Source organism: Scardinius erythrophthalmus (assembly GCF_964197995.2).
Source record: "Scardinius erythrophthalmus genome assembly, chromosome: 1".
Classification (NCBI taxonomy): domain Eukaryota; kingdom Metazoa; phylum Chordata; class Actinopteri; order Cypriniformes; family Leuciscidae; genus Scardinius; species Scardinius erythrophthalmus.
Window position 1 is genome coordinate 5,539,076 of NC_138221.1, and position 21,478 is coordinate 5,560,553.

Genomic DNA, 21,478 nt, shown 5'->3' on the forward strand with positions numbered 1-21,478 from the left:
ATCCCCACTCCACTAGAAGAAGAAGAAGAAGAAGAAGAATGCTTTCGCTACTTTCCCCATTGAAAATAGTTGGCAACATTGTTTCCGTCATTGAGAGTTTCAGCGACGAGTCTTCTGAGGTGAGGAGAGCAGTTCACGGTATTTCTCATATTTACACACACTTTATACAGTTTGATTAAGCGACAGGCTCATTTCTGTATTGTTTTCATCGATCACAGCGATACTTGTGCGTCTTTTCTGGCGTCTTCCTTCTGAAATAAACATTTAGTGCAGCAGCAGCGAGCATGAGGAGAATATGTTGAGTTCATTCAGACCTGAGCGAGTTTGTGTTCGTTTGTGTGATTGTCTCGATGTTTGCAGTGAGAACTGTTACTGAATGTCAAGAGTTAAGGTTTGTGAGGGGAAGTGATGGGAATCGATCTCAAGTGTTATACTGATAAGTTACTTTACGTTGAGCCTATAATGAGCAACGTCAGACATTTAAATAAACTCTTAAATATTAATATTATAAATGAATAGCGTTTTACTCTTGGAACAATATTGCTTTGTGATGCTCTTTATTTTTAAACGTTTTATGATCATTGTCAGTTTCAGCGCACATAAATGTACTATTTTAATGATTTAAGTACTTAGTGATTGTCATAAAATCTAACTATATTTAGATTCAAACTCTTTATTTCATGACAATAGTTCCTGTTTTCACCTCATTTATTAGATCTCCTAACATTCGTCATCAGTACAGCTCCTCCCACTGCAATTCTCCAATAAATGCTGGAAAACAAGTGAAGACGAGCATCAGGAAGAGCTGAAATCTGCAAAGACTGAGTTTATTAAAGAGGACAGTGAGAACATGAGTGATCCAGAACCCTGCAGAATGAAACACACTGAAGATCCTGAAGAACAAAGAGGTTGGTGTTTATTCTTCATTCATTCATGATGCTGAAGAACATTCATGTTAGAAACATTCATATTTTGCGGCTATACAGTTTCCACTTATTGTGCCTCTAGTTCTTATTCCGCTCTTTTGTTTCACTACTAGTTGACAGAATATTTCTGGTGCAAGGTTGTTCACACACTTAAAGTAGTTTTAGAAATGAGTAATTTACGAAATTGTCAAAACTCAAAACATTATGCTTCCTTAGAATTAGGCAATGGTGCCATCTTACAGGTTTCTGGTCCATTACTTTTAATGCCTGTTTATATAATGACCTAACGGGTGTAATTGTTGTTTGATTGGCCTGTCCACAAACAGTAATGCAATACGATAGATGAGAAAATATCATAGAATGCATAAACTGCTGTGCTGCCTTAATGGGTAATATATTGTCTAATTAATCGGAATGAGTTCAAATTTGTCTTCTTGACAGTTCTGCACAGTCTCTTTACATGACTATCAAACTTAAGATGAGAATCTAAAGTAACCCCTAGAAATTTAAATTCATGTACCTCATCTATCTCTTCCTCATCAATCTTTATTCTAAAATTTTCATTGACCTTTCTTTTTATTGAAAAGCACATAGAGACTGTCTTATCATAGTTCAGGGTCAGATGATTATTTCGGAGCCACTGTGATACACCATCCAGTTCTTTTGAAAGCATCTCAGCTGCAATCTGAGGGGTTTTTGCTGAGACGTATATAATTGTGTCATCTGCATACATTTGGCATTTAACCCTTTTGCAACTGTCTGGAAGATTATTAATATATAAACTAAAAAGTAAAGGGCCTAAAATTGAACCTTGTGGAATTCCGATTCGACAAGATTGAATTGATGACTGGGTGGTATTTATTTTAACACATTGCAGATCATTCTAGATATGATCTAAACCAAGTTATTGCATCATGTGACAAGTTACAATTTTCTAATTTATTTAAAAGAATTTCGTGGTTGACAGTATCAAAGGCTTTTTTCAAGTCCAGAAATACTGCTCCCACTACATTACCTTCATCTAATGACTGTTTTATCATTTCAGTGAGGTAACAGTTTGCCAACTCTGTTGAGTACCGTGGTCTAAACCCAAATTGTTTGGCGTGTAGAAGATGATTACTTTCAAGATAATCAACAAGTTGTTTGGCAACTGTTTTTTCAAGAACCTTTGAGAGTGCTCAGTGCTTCAGATGCTCCAGACTTAAAGACTGGAGTTATAATAGCGTTTTCCATTGCTGAGGGAATTCATTTGCTCTTATGGATACATTTACTACATGTGTAACTGGCATTAAGAGGAGAGAACTGTGTTTTTTTATAAAAGCTGTAACCAAGCCAAAGTTATCCTTGGCCTTAGATTGCCGTAACTGTCTAAAAACTTCAGCAGTTTCACTCTGGTCTACCTCTTTTATACAGAAAGATGTTGTTTGGTCTCTCAGTAAGTATTTTAATTGTATTGGTTGAAAATTGTCAGCCAATTCCTCAGCTGATTGGATAAAGAATCTATTAAATTGGTTTGCAATTTCAGTCCTTTCATTACTGACGATTCCCTCTGTATTTAATTCCGCTATTAATTTTTTTTGTTTAGGCACTCGATTATTTGAAACTATGAAACGGTACAGGATGTTCTGAGTTTTCTTCAACAAATGGTCCGTAAAGGGAGGTTTGAGACATTTTTATATTGATTGTCAACATCAGATCAAGCTAAATACTATTTTAACTGTTTTATTTTACATTTATATCTGGTTTCCAATTTGCAACAATGTTACCATAATTGTAGTCATTTTCAATGTAGATTACTAAATTGTTATTTTTTTAGGAATAATCAGTAAACACTAAGTTACTGGTGAAGTTGTATTTGTCAAATATCATACAAGTTATTCATAATTATAGATCTTCTTCTTATAATAACCTTGGTAACAGGGTTGATGAATGTGATCAACGTAGAGGTGTGCGATATTGACACAAATATATCTCAATATATCTAAATATCTAAAAATATAGCTAAAATATCAATAAATATATTCAATAAAGATATCTCAATATTTTGGGGGATTTTTCCGATAACTATAATCAGATTTGTAAAATATTGCACTCAGGAAAAAAAAAATGTATGTAAACTAGGGCTGCATCTAACGATTATTTTTGTTGTCGATTAATCTATTGATTATTTCTTCGATTAGTTGACTAATCTAACGGTTATTTTTTCGATTAATCTGATTATTTTTGGGATTATCTGATTTATCCATTGGCAAACTTTCCAATAAATAATAAGTACAACAATATATTAGCTGTATTTTGAAGTGGGTAGTGCATCTGTATATTATTTTAACATGAAATCTATGAATGATGACAAAAAAATGTATTTCAGAAAGAGTATTTGTCATTTTATTATGAAATAATAAATAATATGAATCACTATCTAAGTCTACACTGAAAGGTAACTCGTTATGTTGGATCCATAGATATAAACAAACTGCTTCAGTGTGTCGCATAGACGTCGTCATCGTCTTGCTGCTCCCCGTTCTGTGATTGGTTCCCATTGTTGAGGGGAAAATCTCGTCCATGGTGATTAAAATCGCGCTGTCAGCAAGGCAGCATGGGGAAACCCAGGCTATTATATTGGGGATTTTGACCGTGATCCCATGCAATTAGCACAACATTAGAACTGCATCCCATGCAATTAGGCCTACTATACTATATTCCTATAACCATTTGCGTTCGTGATTTTCACCGCTAATCCACTTAAATCATAACATTAATCGTGTAGGTCAATCACGTTCCCTCACAAAATGTCCCCACCTCTGATGACACGCAGCGATCTGATATCTCATTGTTTGGGGTTACCATGGCTTCTCAGAACATTGGAGTATCGGCGAGCCTGTCATGAGTTCCCTAATGAATATTCATGAGTCTTCCCCTATCACCTATCAAAAAAAAAAAATAGCCATCAGATCTATGTTCCTGCTCTGCACTCTGTTGCGTTGGGTCCCGCGGGAGTGCAGGTCTCTAGTCTACATATGCATACACAATTTTTAAAAACTGGCAAATGCACTGAAAGCTTCGTTGACAGATTTAACCCTCTGAGGTCGGCAAACGCGCCCGCGCGTTTTGCATGATTTTCTTCACATTGTAGAACTATAAACTTAAATTACTCTGTCATTTATGGTCATACAGAAAAAAGAAATATAAAAGAATCTGTGATATTTCTACTTTTGTATGTGTCCTCTTACAATCAAATCAAAACATTGTGCTTTTGTAAAATAAAGAAAATAAATAGGGTGTGCGTTCTGCCTCTCCGTCGCGGTGAACTTTTTTTTTCTTGAGCATGTCTATAAACTGAAACAAAACTCAGCGAATACTTGTCACACATTTATGAGCCATATACCTTTATAAACATTTAAGTGTGTACTTTAAACTGATCGGATTCAAAGTAATTTGTATAAAACCAACAAGATGTCCAGCTTCTCAAACGCTTCCTAATTATTTTTAATTTGACCACGCCCACGCGCTCAAAAGAGATTGACATGCAAATCTCCACATGGAACGCGAACGCGCTCATTACCTCAAAAACAAAACACCAAAAAACTTCAAGTCTCTGCTTTTCGTTGAGTTTGAAAGATGCGCCGTGAGCTTACGTTGGATTTACATCAGAAGAAGAACGCGATTTGAAGACAAGAAAGATGTAAGGTAAGAAATTCTTACATATTAGTTTATTGTTGCATAAATTTCACATTGCAGTTGAACTGTTTCTAGATATATGGTGAATATTATAATATTTAGACCCGTGTTTACTGTTACTGTGTTTGTGGATATCTGCTCAAACGTAGATATGTATATGGTAACCATAATGTTTTATATTTGAGCGCGATCGCGTTTGAATGTATCATATTTTGGATCGCGATCGCGTTTGAAAAGCACCAAACGGCTTCATGTTTTTACTATTATCTCATTTCATATCATCATAACAAATGGAAACATTTGAAGTAACATGATAATCAATATATTTTTCTCTAGCTTAGTTGTAACTGAAATATTTTGGAAGATTTATAGGCTGCTATAGGTTATTGTTATTATTTTTTTATGCAGCACTGCGCATAGCCTATCAGTGTTAATTTTGACAGCAAATTCTGATTTAGTCTTAGTCTTAGTCTTTTGAATAACACACCATTTAGTTTTAGTCACATTTTAGTCACCTGAAATCTTTTAGTCTTAGTCTAGTTTTAGTCGACTAAATAAGAGTTTTAGTCTTAGTCTAGTCTTAAAGTCTTTTAGTCTTAGTCTAGTTTTGTTTTAGTAGAACAAATATTAGCAGATTTTAGTCGACTAAATCTAGTCGACAGTTGACCTGACTAAATGTTTATCAGTCTGTTATGTATTAAGGTTTGAATATGCAATACATACACAGATTTAACGGCTGTAATACAAAACGTATTTTTTTTATTCTTAATGTCAAAAACACTGACTGTAGCTTTTTCACAAAAGATAATCTCACATCAGTGTTAATTTTGACAGCAAATTTTGATTTAAAATATAATGGGTTTAAATTGAAATGCATTCATTTAGAATTTCTCTAAAATTTCCAAACCCATATACTCCCAGAGAAAACATTAACCTGCTAATATGAATGATTTTAAAGTTTGAACGTGCAATACAGATACAGATTTAACTACTGTAACTTAAAAAATGTCCTAAAATTAAATAAAACACTTTTCCTAAACACAGTCTTCTTTTTCAATGAATGATAGCATATGAATTCTTTATAACTTGCATACATCATTCTCTATTCTTTCAAACAGACATATTTATTTGTATGAATTAAATATAATTAATCCTTATTTTAAAGCTATTAACGAGCAGTGAATGCTTTTCTCTTTTTCTTTTGTTGCTTGATCAATATTAAGGACACAGACCGCATTAGGTTTATTACCCACTGTCACTTTAAGACATCGGATCATGTCGAATGACATGCGGATCCAATTGCACTGATGCACATATGATACATTCACAACTGTTTAAGACATAACCCACATTATTTACGTGAATACTCTCCAAAACGGACATTTAGACATAATGTTGTGTGTATCTGTCGATTCAGAAACGAAAGAGAGCTCAATTCCGTACTCGCGCGCTGTATAGGTGTCTATGTGAGTGGCTGCACGCTTCGCGGGTCGGGTGTGTGCGCACAGAAAACCGTACCGAATAGAGCTCTTTTTTTGCGTCGTCACTCTTATTCAGATCTACATGTCTGCTCTACTCATTCTCCCAGACGTTTACATGTTTTAACGTTTGATGAGACATGCAGCGCATGCCAACTCGTGTGCCGCTGGGAAGATCAGCACGTCACAGTACAAATATGCGCATCTACCACAAACGCAGGACATCAGACCGGATCGCTTCCCAAATCGTCACTATCTAACATTTTCGTCTAGTTTTTATTCGTTGACGAAAATGTCAATAGATTTTCGTCATAGTTTTCGTCATTCAAAACTACTTTTTATTTCGTTATCGTCTCGTTTTCGTCTGTGAAAAAATGTCGTTGACGAAAATAATGACGAAAATTATTCGTCAACGAAATTAACACTGTAGCCTATGCCTACAAGGCACAACACACCTGGTGTTCATTATATTATATATTGTTGGAAACATTTATGTCATGTGTGTGTATTCTGTGAATTTTAAAAAAAGCAATTTTAACCAGAAAAATCTAAAATGTATTCCCAAAATCGTGCAGGCCTATAGTTTCTCTTGATATCAGTATGTTCACTTTTTTTTTTTTCAGGGCCCAGATGCTGAGTCCTGCTGACTTCAACATTCACATGAGTCTCTGTACAATAACCTGGTAAAGTGAAAATCAAACACCTTAGAAATGAAAGGTATGTACAATGTTTTTAGGAATGGCACAAAGGTCTCTGTCTTTGGATCATTGGTTTCAGTGGCCCTCATTTATCATTCTTGCGTAGAAACGGGCATATATATTGGCGTAAGATTATGCTTACACTCCTCTCATTGCCTGATTTATGAAGCTGTGCGTACCTTTGAAATCCAGGTGTACGCAATACCTGCCCTTGATAAATGCCGCGGCTCAAAACGATCGTCATTAGAATAACACGCCCCTATATATTCAAGTCTCCGCTCCCCCCAGTGGGTCATAATATATCATATCTTTTATTTTGTCAGTGCGTTTTGTGGTGTTAGGAATTGTTTTTCTGCGCATTCCCGCACTCAAAACATGCGTACACCACCTCCTGAGCTGGCGTAGGATTTGAGCGTGCCGTACGCCAACGTCCATATTGATAAATCTCAAAGTTACCGTGGTTTTGGGTGTACGCCAGGTGTACGCTGGAAATTTGGTGTACGCACTTTTGATAAATGAGGGCCAATGAGTGCTTTTTTGTCATTTGTTGTGTATCTTTGGATTATGTTGTGTTGTAAATAAATCAAACAATCTAAAAGCCATTCTTTTTTAAATCTCCTCATTCTTTGTGCAAGGTTGCCCAGAATGACAGGGCCTGCTAGCTCCTAATAGGGCCATTAGGGAGTGTCTTTGTCTTTCTCAGGTGTGAAAAGCTTACATATTAATGAGCTCATAAAGCTTTGTTGCACAAAACACGTCGTAAAAATTTTAAATCAATATATTGTCTTCTCTGAATGAGCAGTCAGGGTGATTTTCACATAGTTTTAGAGCAAATATTCTAGGCTACGTCATACAATTTTCAAAAGTCTTGTGAAGAAATAATCAGTATGGGTTTCATGGCCTTATTTCAGTGAGAATTTTTTTTTGTATTTTCACAAACCATGCATAAATGTCATTATCTCAAAAATACAAACTTTTACATACATGCTGCTGATATATTATTGTAGCAGAGTTTGTGCTGAATACAGTGTAATTAGACTTTAGCCATAAAAATGTCACAAGTAACAGAAATAAGCACAAATGTCAGAGCATGTCAGAACACCTCCAGGGCCCAGAAAACAGCTCAGACCCCAGAGGGTTAGGTTGAAGTGAAATTAAAGTCCATTTTATTGTCACCGAATGGGGCATAGTTTGCATAGTAAACAAAGCACCTTTCTGTTCGGCCGTAGTTTAAAGTATTGCCGGAGTTTAAAGTATTCCCATTTGGATGATCATGGTCTGTCATTTTCAGCATGAGAGGGAGCAGAAGCTGCCATTACTCGATATTTAAACGTAAATAATGAATGACGCGTCGACGCATTTCATGTGTGTTGACGTATTTTCATAGTCCACGTAATCGATGACGTCGACGCGTTGTTGCGGCCCTAATGTAAAAAAATGATTCTACTGTAAACAAAGTCTACGATTTAAAGGCTAAAAGGTAAAATAGCCTTTATAATATAAAAGTCACTAGAACGGAGGAAACAGGCTTTCAGCAGCTTGAACATTTTTTGCCATTAACTGCGTTTCTTTGGATCTACATGCGTTTCAATGTGTGTGATAAAAACACCAGCCTGTCCACAGCATCTGGCTTGAGAGCTGCACGGTGACATGTTACAAATGAAGTCATTTATATAGCGCTTTTAACAATGTATATAAACGTATAATTTAAGGTAAGATTGTTTTGGCTTTATAGCGGTTCTTTAATAAAGTTATTTTCCAGCTAAAGTTAGTTTTGATTGATTCGTTTCCGTCGCACCGATAATTTCTTATTAAATTAGGGGCCGCTAAGGCGACACCATTCTCTCTACACAGACTTTAAACGCAAACCTGTGAGAAACGCTGATGGCGTTCACATGCGCATTAAGAATTGGTTCTATAGTTATGTGCGTTTGAATATCTGTACGCAGGTTTGTAATTCTCTACAGACCAAGCCTAAACAAAGTACTGGTCTTTCCTTTATTTTTTCCTTTATTTTATTTTGTCACTTCGGGGTAGGTACGCGAAACAAATTTTCCCAACAACGCTTTATCTGTAGAGTGGTAACGAGATCCTCCATAGGGAGAGAGACTAGTTGGCACTTCAGCACTGCATTGACATCGGGTCCTATCAAAACCATTCAAATTACTCCTAAAAAAGACAACATGCGCTTTTCGGCTATATACGGCTTTATTGCGGTTATTGTCATGCTTTCCGTCAGTAAATGACAGCTGCTTTCTGGCAGAGCAGGAAGGAAGGATTTGCACAGAGAGATACAAAGCGCGACCGGTTTGAGGGTTTCTGATTGCATAAAATAATAAAAGAAATGAACAAGTTCATGGCGAATGAAGTGGTAATGAATGAAATGAAAATTATATTTTTTTCTTTCATGTCAGATCCGATGGAAGAGAGCGAGGAGAGTGAAGAACTGAGTGAAGTGAAGGAGGAGTGTGAAGAACTGAGCGAAGTGAAGGAGGAGAGAGAAGAACTGAGTGAAGTGAAGGAGGAGAGTGAAGAACCGAGTGAAGTGAAGGAGGAACATCATGTCCAACCTGGAGGAAAACCTTTGAGTCGCTCAAAGACTAAAAAGACATTTTTAAAGAAAAGAAGAGCCAAGAAATCTTTCACCTGCACTCAGTGTGGAAACAGTTTCACAAGCAAATGTAGTCTTGAGCGTCACTTGAGGATCCACACAGGAGAGAAGCCGTTCTCATGTGATCAGTGTGGAAAGAGATTCTTATGCAAAGGTAATCTTAAGAGTCACATGAGGATCCACACTGGAGAGAAGCCGTTCTCATGTGATCAATGCAGCAAAACATTTCTTGGGTCATCAGACCTGAAGAGACACCTGACAGTTCATACGAAGGAGAAGCCGCATTCATGTTCTGTGTGTGGAAAGAGTTTTTCACTGTTGCCTAATTTACACACACATCAGAAAACACATACTGGTGTGAGAGAGTACATGTGCTTTGAGTGTGAGAAGACTTTTACTACAGCAAACTGTTTAAAACTGCACCAGAGAATTCACACTGGAGAAAAACCTTACAAGTGTTCACACTGTGCCAAGAGATTCAATCAGTCAGCAAATCTAAGATCACATGAGATGATCCACACTGGAGAGAAGCCACATGTATGCCATCAATGTGGAAACAATTTCACATTCAAACATAGTCTTGATGTTCACATGACAGTTCACATCGGAGAAAAGCCGTTTAAGTGTGATCAATGTGGCAAAACATTTCTTAGGTCATCAGACCTGAAGAGACACCTGAGAGTTCACACTGGAGAGAAGCCACATTCATGTTCTGTGTGTGGAAAGAGTTTTTCACTGTTGCAATATTTACATAGACATGAGAAAATTCACACTGGTGTGAGAGAGTACATGTGCTTTGAGTGTGAGAAGACTTTTACTACAGCGGACGGTTTAAAACTGCACCAGAGAATTCACACGGGAGAAAAACCTTACAAGTGTTCACACTGTGACAAGAGATTCAGTCAGTCATCAAATTTGAGATCACATGAGTGGATCCACACTGGAGAGAAGCCGCACACGTGTGATCAATGCGAAAAGAGTTTCTCTTTTAAAAGTGACCTGAAGCTACACCTGAAAATCCATGCAGTGGAGAAACCACATCACCTCAGTCTGCGATCACAGTAGCTCATCTTTATGTGCTGAGAAACATGTTTTTTCTAAGTTAGTTTCCCAACAGCCACGATGAGCGACAGGACATTTTCACATTGACACGAATGTTCGGCACCAAATTCACATGAGATTTGTCTGTTCAGACCAATGCAAAAAATGTCAGTAAATGCTGTGTCAATCTCTGACAGTAGGTGGTGCTCATGGAAAAACAACAGCGCTGCGCAACTTTCTGGCCATTTCTCAATATGCGTTCTTGTCTGTACTTGTGTTCTTGTGGACTTGTGAAACGTCATCAGTCGCTGCCCAAGTACTGTCCCAATACACAAGTTTGCATTTTGGCATGAACGGTTAAAAAAACCTGGAAGTGTTCTTGACATGCCCATTTTACCGAGGATGCATCGGTTGGTAACTTGTGTGAGCTTGAAGGCAGAAATATCCCAGCATTAATTTCGGCATTCGAGGAAAGAGAGGCAGGTTAATACAGCAAGTCGTTTTTCTACAATTTCCTAAGCTATTTCATCACTAAATTTACCTCTGAGAACATTTGATGCGAGAAATCAACTGTGTGGATTTCAAATATTGGCATTTTCATGAAAATTTATGGCGAATCGAAAATGTGCTCAAACGTTTTTGGAAGTGAGAATCTCCATAAGCGTTGCTTTATTGTTATGAATATACATTACATTGTAGTGTACAGTTGTAGAGTAATCCCTTGAACTGAGGGTAGGCTTGGGTGATAAAGCCTGGCTGTTAGAGTCAATAATTCTCGTTATGTTTGGGTACTGCAGACGGCGTCTGTGCGGGGGTATTATTGTGCAATACCAGCAAGAACACATCGTCTCAAACTGTCAGCAGCGTTCTGTGTGCTTGTCACCTTGTGAGTTCATTCTTCCAAGAACAACTAGCAAGAGCGTTCTCCCCAAGAACATAAGTCCGTTCTTTGCATTCTTGGTTTTGAGAAACAAGGTCTGTTTCTGACTCCCGCTTGTCATACTTGCTACACACTGCAATTTTTGCCATTTCTATAAGATTATAAATCACACCAGGGGTGCCGCCAGAAATTCTGGGCCCTATGGAAACCAAAATTTCTGGGCCCCCTACATTTTTTACAGATAAAATTTAACCCAATAAACATGCCCTGTATACTTTAAAAAAGATACTTAGCACATTGCGTAGTTAAAATGTCTAAAGATGAGTACAAAGCCTACAAAAACAAGAAAAAAAATTGTATTTATACAAATTTGACTTATAAGTCAAACACACGTAATAACCATATTATTTAGCCTACTATTTAGTTTTCATAATATAAAATATTAAAATATCTATTTTGTAAACTCCTTAGCCAATGGTTACTACAGACACGTTTTATTCGGTTTTTTATATTATTTTTTTCTGGGGCATTTTATTCATATTAAGAACGTCAAGTTGACATAATCGATCGTAGCAGCAGCACTGTCACTTCACAGAACACACGACACACACGGCAAACTGATTTTGTGATTTTTGAAGCGTGTTTTGTAAAGTTATCATGTGGCGAACACAGTAGATAAGACGTTGAGAGGCTTCAATCTTCGTGAAGTTTCGCGCTCAGGCTCACCTTGTTGTGCTGAAGGTCCTTGCACACTGAATCCGAAATTTTCGCATGCGTTTTTTCGTATCCGTCATTAAACTGTCAAAACACTATTCAAACCCTTGTTACGGATGCGAAAAACGCAGAAAATCGAACCCGATCTGATTTTTTTTTTTTTTTTTTTGATAGGACGAAAGTTTCGGAGGAAGTGTGCAAGTGTGATTGACATAACGTGAGGTTGTATTTATTTTTTCGTTGTATCGGACGCGAATTTCGCACGGGGGGAGAAGGAGGACGTGGGTGCAGCTGCAGCAGCCGCTGAATCTGTGTAGCTTTTTTACAGTCTATGGTGTAGAGACATGATAACCCAGAGATGTTATTATTGTTGGATGTAAATCATAATTCAGTAATTATTTTACTAAGCTAGCTAGATAAAAGCAGGTCATATAGCAACAAAAATAAGTAACTCTGAAAGTTTTGGAATACAGGAATAGGGCAAGATACCTTTCTTTTTGAAAAACTGTGTGACACTGTCGACTTCGGCGTTCTCTGTCTTCTCTTTCCTTTCCTTTTTTGATGCCCTAACTTTTGATGTGACATGCCTGCGTGTGTCACTGTCTGCGCTGCATCATAACAAGTGCATTAAGAGACGTTACACTAGCGATCGTAGCTCGGACAGCGCAGGTGGAATGAACCATTGTAAGGGGGAGGGGTGTGACTGAAACAGTAAATACATTATTTGTTATTTTAAATATTAAATCTATGGTCAAAACGGACAAAATACACATTTAGTGCATGAGGGGCCCTAGCACATTTAATGTATGTATAAAAAAGAAATAAGAAAAGAAAAAGGGGGTCTGCTCTTATGGGCCCTAAATCAGCCTGGGCCCTTAGAATCGTCCTAACCTTCCACCCCTTTACGGCACCCTTGAATCACACTGTACGATATGTATCTAACAAACTTGATGCAATTCTTATGATGTAACGAGTACATTAGGATTTATGGGAAGTGTTCCCAGTTCCGGCTGACCTAATCTATGCAGCCTAACATTGAGTTATTGAAGTCTATAATGTGTTATGTGTATGCTAGGTCAAAAAGATGTGTCTTTAATCTAGCTTTGAACTGACAGAGTGTGTCTGCATCCCGGACAATGGTAGGAAGACTGTTCCAAAGTTTTGGTGCTAAATAGGAGAAGGATCTACCGCCAGCAGTCGATTTTGATATTCTAGGTATTATCAGCTGGCCGGAATTTTGAGATCGCAATAGACGTGAAGGACTATAATGCGTTAAGAGCTCGCTCAAGTACTGCGGAAGCTAAACCATTTAGTGCTTTTCAAGTAATCAGCAATATGTTAAAGGTGCCATAGAATGTGAAATTGAATTTATCTTGGCATAGTTAAATAACAAGAGTTCAGTACATGGACATGACATACAGTGAGCCTCAAACACCATAGTTGTCTCTTTCTTATTTAAATCTCGTTTTTGAAAAACACCCCTGAAAAACAGGCGAATCTCCACATACAGTGAGGAAAATAAGTATTTGAACACCCTGCTATTTTGCAAGTTCTCCCACTTAGAAATCATGGAGGGGTCTGAAATTGTCATCGTAGGTGCATGTCCACTGTGAGAGACATAATCAAAAAAAAAAATCCAGAAATCACAATGTATGATTTTTTTTTAACTATTTATTTGTATGATACAGCTGCAAATAAGTATTTGAACACCTGAGAAAATCAATGTTAATATTTGGTACAGTAGCCTTTGTTTGCAATTACAGAGGTCAAACGTTTGCTGTAGTTTTTCACCAGGTTTGCACACACTGCAGGAGGGATTTTGGCCCACTCCTCCACACAGATCTTCTCTAGATCAGTCAGGTTTCTGGGCTGTCGCTGAGAAACACGGAGTTTGAGCTCCCTCCAAAAATTCTCTATTGGGTTAAGGTCTGGAGACTGGCTAGGCCACGCCAGAACCTTGATATGCTTCTTACAGAGCCACTCCTTGGTTATCCTGGCTGTGTGCTTCGGGTCATTGTCATGTTGGAAGACCCAGCCTCGACCCATCTTCAATGCTCTAACTGAGGGAAGGAGGTTGTTCCCCAAAATCTCGCAATACATGGCCCCGGTCATCCTCTCCTTAATACAGTGCAGTCGCCCTGTCCCATGTGCAGAAAAACACCCCCAAAGCATGATGCTACCACCCCCATGCTTCACAGTAGGGATGGTGTTCTTGGGATGGTACTCATCATTCTTCTTCCTCCAAACACGTTTAGTGGAATTATGACCAAAAAGTTTTATTTTGGTCTCATCTGACCACATGACTTTCTCCCATGACTCCTCTGGATCATCCAAATAGTCATTGGCAAATTTAAGACGGGCCTTGACATGTGCTGGTTTAAGCAGGGGAACCTTCCGTGCCATGCATGATTTCAAACCATGACGTCTTAGTGTATTACCAACAGTAACCTTAGAAACGGTGGTCCCAGCTCTTTTCAGGCCATTGACCAGCTCCTCCCGTGTAGTTCTGGGCTGATTTCTCACCTTTCTTAGGATCATTGAGACCCCACGAGGTGAGATCTTGCATGGAGCCCCAGTCCGAGGGAGATTGACAGTCATGTTTAGCTTCTTCCATTTTCTAATGATTGCTCCAACAGTGGACCTTTTTTCACCAAGCTGCTTGGCAATTTCCCCGTAGCCCTTTCCAGCCTTGTGGAGGTGTACAATTTTGTCTCTAGTGTCTTTGGACAGCTCTTTGGTCTTGGCCATGTTAGTAGTTGGATTCTTACTGATTGTATGGGGTGGACCAGGTGTCTTTATGCAGCTAACGACCTCAAACAGGTGCATCTAATTTAGGATAATAAATGGAGTGGAGGTGGACATTTTAAAGGCAGACTAACAGGTCTTTGAGGGTCAGAATTCTAGCTGATAGACAGGTGTTCAAATACTTATTTGCAGCTGTATCATACAAATAAATAGTTAAAAAATCATATATTGTGATTTCTAGATTTTTTTTTAGATTATGTCTCTCACAGTAGACATGCACCTACGATGACAATTTCAGACCCCTCCATGATTTCCAAGTGGGATGAACTTGCAAAATAGCAGGGTGTTCAAATACTTATTTTTCTCACTGTAACACCGACTGTGATGCAACAGTCGGGATCATTAATATGTACGCCTCTAAAAATTTGCATATGCCAGCCCATGCTCAGTGCCAGGTGGAACTGCACAGCCGAATCATCAGAAGTTCTGCAGGTGAAGACACAAGCAGGAGGAGGATAATAGGGAAAATGGCAGATCTATCTATAATCTATCTATAATCGGATACCGCTACAGTTTAATTCGAAGTTGTTATTTGCTCTGCCCATTTCACCACGGACTGTTACAACAATATCAAGCAGCCAGGCTTCTCTCGGCGTCTCAAACGGATGAAGGGGGCAATTTCAACTAACGTTATATTCCCGCAAGCGGTAAGTAGTGATTTTATTAACGATAATTTACACTGTGTTATCTAGATCCAGCGTGATATTGTTTTTTCCTCGAGTGACATCATGGCTTGCAAACGAGCGAACGAAGCTTGGCAGTTGCTCGGTGTTTGGTTGTACAAATGAACACAAAAATATTTTTTAGCTCTTTCATCTGAGCCTCTGGAGAACCAGTGGGTTATGTGAATTTCTGATGTGTAATTGTTCAAATTCAGACAGATAATCTTTCTTTCAAAGTCGTTTAACACTGTTTATGCATCAGTGAATCGCGTTGCAGTGATAAGATCTTCATTCACGCGATCAACAGGCTGTCATCTGCTCAATGCTCATCACTGAAACCTTTTATGTGATGGGAATAGATTTAAATACTTAAAAAAAACTTATCATGATTCGTTAATCCCGATAGCTGTAATAGTAAAAACATATAAAAGCTGTAATAGTAAAAGTTTTCCAGATAGCTCTGGATGCCAGATATTTCATATGCAAGCATCTCAGCCAATCACAGCAGTGGGCAACAACACTGAAGTCTCACAACAGACACGCCCCTTCAAACAGAGTGTTCAAATCAATGGATGAAATCAGGTTAGGAAATATGCCTTTTATTTCTAAATTATAACAAATTTTGATCTAAAAAACATACTAACATTATAAGGGCACCCCAGGAAACATAAAATAATAAAACAATCCATTCTACGGCACCTTTAAAATGTATACAATGTTTAATAGGGAGCCAATGCAGTGTTGACAGAACAGGGCTAATATGGTCATACTTCCTGGTTCGGGTAAGAACTCGAGCTGCTGCATTTTGGACCAGCTGTAGTTTGTTTATTAAGCGTGCAGGGCAACCACCCAGTAGAGCATTACAATAATCTAGCCTTGAGGTCATGAACGCATTAAGTAATTGTTCTGCATTTGTCAATGAGAGCATATGGCGTAATTTAGATATATTTTTAAGATGGAAAAATGTGGTTTTACAGATACTAGACACGTGACTTTCAAATTAAAGATTGTTACAATATTTTCTCCTGTGCTGAAAGCCCTCTCAGAAGAGCTGCTTGAGGCAGGGATGCATAGGTACTTTTTTGCTAGTTTCCCAAGTCTTGGAAAATGTATTTCTTGTGTTTACGTCACTGTCCACCTCTGGTATCATTAACCCCCTGGGGTCGGCGGTATCGCCGGCGATACCAGCTCACTTTTTTTCTTATCAGTGTAAAAGAGACTCAAAATGCTCTGTTGACTTTGATCTTCCATACAAGTTTCATACATCAATTGATCCTGTTAAGTGTGTATTTTTTTGTGTATACTCGCAATAAAAACAAAGTGTTGTGCTTTTTGCCAAATAAAGAAAAATAAACATGATGCGAGTTCTGCTTTCTCTCTGTCAGTGAATTCCATTCTGAAACGCTTCCGAAAATGAACCATAACTCAGCGAATACTCAGTCAAACAGGCATACAGACACACAGGCATGAAGCTTGAATTCTCTTCTTTTAAATGAAGTAATTTATATAAAAAAATATATATATTCTCAGTTTATGTAATATGTATGAAGAGAGAGATGTATGTCAGTCGTTCTCATCTCATTAAGTTTTAATGTAACCCCGCCCACGGAGAGTGTGCGCTATTCAAACACAAATGATCTGAGGCAATCCTGCAAACCTGTGAAATGCCCACATTAGCTGGATAACACACACTGCAAGTTCACTTTCAGACTCATGTACTTTACGACGCTGTGAGGAATAATACTATCTTAATAATAATCCTGGAAAATCTACCTCAGAAGTGCTGGAAGTTTCATTTCGAGGAGCAACGTATCCAGCTGAGGAATAGGTCAGTTCTATGTATGTGTACACGTAAAAAGACTGTTTAAATATGAATCGCGTTTCTGTGTGTGAATGAATGAATGCACAGATGCACGCTGTTGTGTAGCTACTACAGCTGGCACAAATACTGTTTAAAAATGAATCTCGTTTTTGTGTGCGAATAAATGAACAGCTTTTACCAAACTCTATTGCTATACTGAGATGAGTAAAAATTGACTACAAAAATCGGATAAGTTTTTACTGTAAAATACTGACACATCAAATAAGCTTATAATGTTGCCAATTTCTGCTCATATGTTTATTGTTTGTTTATATATGTATTATGTTTTGTCCGAAATAAAGTTATCAACTAAGATGTTGTTATAGAGTTTGTTCCAATGTAGGCTATATTCAAACTAATGAATCCTAACTTTGAAATACGTATGATAAAATGTATAATTTAGTTTTTACAAAGAAAGATTACACTGGAAATATTGTTAAAATTTTAATTGTTGTTGTAATTGTATAACCTTTTTAATAAAATAGCAAAAAATATATATATACAAGGATAGACAAAATCTTAAAAGGTCAATATAAGCCTTCTCTTTAAATTATTTTTATTGTGTTTTATTAGTGACCAGTGTTTGGAATAAAGCCGTTTAAAAGAACGGCGTTAGGTAACGACGTTATTTTTTCAGTAACGGGGAAATCTAACTAATTACTTTTCCCGTTGTTACAACGCCGTTAACATTACTGGACGTTAAATGCGGTGCGTTACTATGCATTGATTGAATAAACTCTATTAGACATTCTCTGATAAACTGTAATCCGAACGCACCCCGTCCCCTCCCTGGCTCGCACAGCTAGTGAGGAGGTGGGTTAATAATGAGGTAAGCGATTATGATTGGCTAAGGCAGAGTCATGTCTTTCATGGTAGCCAATCAGAGCCAGTGTTTTTACACACATGCCAGCACACGCGCCACACACACACAAGCTAAACAGAGATTTGATGAAGCAGCAGGGATGGCGAGTCAGGAGCAATCCGATGAAAAGTTGCCATTTTCAAGGTGGAGATACTACTTCAAATTCATTGAGGTCAAACAAAGGCAAGAACTAGAGGTGGAACGGTACATGTATTCGTATTGAACCGAAACGGTACGGGCGTCACAGTTCGGTGCATACATTTACACGGAGAATACTCGGTATAAAAAGAAATAAAACTCGCGTGCAATTTATTTAATGTAATGCGGAACTACTATCTGTAGCCCCGCCTTAGCTCTGAACATGGCTCTCGAGCAGGCTGCGATTTAAAGATTGGAATGCTGGAATGTGGTGTGTGTGTGTGTGTGTGTGTGAGAGAGAGAGAGAGGGAGAGGGAGAGAGGCGCGGGCGCGATTTGTGTGCGCGCGCGCGTGTGTGTGTGTGTGAGGCGCGGACGCGATCGAACAGTGAAAACATAAAACATACTCAGTAATTTTGTTTATACAGGACATTCAAACTGCAAAGTGTTTCCAAATTCTTTGACATATAGCAACTTTTTAACAGTAACGCAAATAGTTACTTTCCCTGGTAACGAGTTACTTTTATTATAGAGTAATTCAATTACTAACTCAGTTACTTTTTGGAACAAGTAGTGAGTAACTATAACTAATTACTTTTTTAAAGTAACGTTCCAAACACTGTTAGTGACACATTTGGGTAGAGAATATATTCCAACACTTTCTGAAAATACAGTATGAGAACAATTAACTGCACAATTACTAGAAATGTTTACCTTGGTTATTATACAATTTGCAAGCACACTTTGTGAAAAAAACAACAACTGTGTTTCCAACTGTGAACCAATGTATATATATATATATATATATATTGCTCTTGCATTCTTTCTTGTGGCTCAGTGACACACCTGAATGAATGGCTCATTATGTATACATTGTCTCCTCAGGTGTGAACCACTCAATATTCATGATGGTGTTGGATCATTGACGCATATTGCCTTTCCAAACAAAAAGTGACTTACAAAATTTAAATCAATGTATTGTTTTATGTGAATGATTAGGCAGGATGATTTTCACATCATTTTGAAGAAAAAACTCTAGGCGACAAAATGCATTATTCAGAAGTCCTGTTGACATATATTTAGTATGTGTGTTTGTGGCCTTATTTCAGAAACTTTAATTTTTAGTTTTTTAAATAACCATGCATAAACATTATTCTCTCAAAAATACAAACATGTACATGCATGTTTCTCACATATTATGGTAGCCCTGTTTGTGCTAAATAGTGTTATTACACCTTTGCCATTAATATGTTTATAAGCAACTGAAAAAAACAACAAATGTCAGGGCATGTCAAAACATCTCAAGGACCCCAAAAACACCTCAGACCCCAGAGGGTTAAGTAGCTCTGGATCACCTTTTCTATAGCATTGTGCAGAGACTCGCCTCTGAGTCCTCTTTTGAGCCAAAATCCTGTTTTGTCTTGTTTGCTGGCTCAGTGGCGTCACCTGCTTCAGGTCCCGCTGTTGTAGCCTGAGCAGAAGCTGTTGATGGGCCCGGCTTTCTCTGTCACCTTAGCTGTGAGTTCTGCAGTCACTGCTGTCCCAGTGCTTTTGATCCTGTCATCGTTGTTATAGCGGTTTTTGAACCGTGGGTCAAGTGTGGATGGCAAACTCACCAACTCTTGGTGTTCAGGTACTCCAAAATGTGTTTTTTTTTTTTTTTTTTTTTTTTTTTTTAGCTCTGTGTCATCAGACTTCACCGTCAGAACTTCAGTGTTGAACAAGGACAAGACAGGTTTTAAGTAAGAAACTGTTACAAGTTGCTCACCTGACAGAGCGTCTGTAAATTCTAGCAGAGGACCAAGTGCTTTGCTTACCGCCTACAGCACCTCAACATCTCGCCATGTTGGCACAAGGTGCCTGTGCTTTTTGTCTGCAGTTAAAACACGACAAATGGTATTTTCTTGCTCAAGAAACCTCTCAATCATGCACTGTCTTGAGTGAGCCCCATCTCGTTGGTGACTGTGATCAGTTTGTGTTGAGGAAGCTTCAGCTGCTCTTGTGCATCAGCAAGAGCTTTTTATCTTTTTTTCCAGCTGCTGGAAATTTTCTTGCAAACTCCAGTGGCTCTGTCTATTCTAGGGTCCCGCATGCTCCTCTCTGGAAAACATTTAAAATAAAACACAAGATAGACTTAAACATTTTGAGTCCATTGAACATTCAAATTGTGAAGGAATGAATGACTTCTGTTTTACGTAAATTTAATTTCACAGAAGCACCAAAATTGCTTACCAATGGCAATATGAAGCCTGTGACCAAACAAGGAAGCCGCTGCCAGTTGTTAATCTGTAGTGCACTGACAACGTTAGCCCCGCTGTCTGTTGTAATGCAAACCATGCAATCTTCGGGCAAAAACCATGATGATGCCAGCGCATCTTTTAGACCTTGAGCAATTGTCACCTGTGTGGTCATCTGGAAAGTAAGATGTCTGCAGACAGTAGCTTTGGAGTTGTCAAATTTCATCAATGAAATGTGCTGTCAGGGAGAGGTATGGCTCTGACGTTCTGCTTGTCCACAAATCAGTGGTTGTGGCAAAATGTAAAACCTTCTGCACTTCATGCACAAGAGTCTGGCGATATGATTCATACAATTTAGGCGGCGCTGTTTCACTGAAGTATTTTCGTCCAGGCAGTTATTTTAAGCTTTTAAACAGCTTTTAAAGACGTTGTAGCAACAATGGGTTGTACATTAATATTAATATTAGCTCAAATGATCTATAGGGAATTTTAATAATTAATCATGAATATGATTAATATTTTGTATGTTACAGTTAAATTAATTTATCGCAGCTGAACTAGATTGATATATGAATGATTACCATAACGGGTTATGGTTCGTCATTAATACATCAAATAGTCTTATTTCAGCTCGAAGTTATGGGATAACTTTAATGGAATTAATTTAGTTATCAAACAATCTGTTTGTCCAGCAAACATTGAACATAAGATTAACTTAATTCTCAAGGAAAATATCCTTCTTACAAACACGAGAAAGAGTATCTCTTCCAGGCCTTGAAAAGACAACTTTCTATGTTTGTAAAATTAGCTTACTTAAATCGTAGGCTACCAAGATAAAGCATATAGCTAAGATCGAACATTTCAGGGACTAAGTAACATGGGCAATTA

At 37.9% G+C, this 21,478-nt stretch overlaps 1 protein-coding gene across 3 annotated transcripts in view; it reads left to right on the forward strand.

The window, feature by feature from the left end:
* The window catches only part of LOC308703282 (uncharacterized protein), a 30,471-nt gene continuing 8,993 nt past the window's right edge, over positions 1-21,478 (forward strand). The window contains exons 1-4 of one of the 3 annotated variants that reach the window (XM_081386617.1): positions 12-119; positions 716-908; positions 6,706-6,799; positions 9,195-12,832. In XM_081386617.1, the coding sequence (XP_081242743.1) occupies positions 6,793-6,799; positions 9,195-10,456 (1,269 nt within the window). In that variant the 5' untranslated portion in view covers positions 12-119; positions 716-908; positions 6,706-6,792 and the 3' untranslated portion in view covers positions 10,457-12,832. Of the gene's footprint in view, positions 120-715; positions 909-6,705; positions 6,800-9,194; positions 12,833-21,478 lie in introns of those variants that run through there. The other 2 variants (XM_081386616.1, XM_081386615.1) reach the window with 2 other exon arrangements.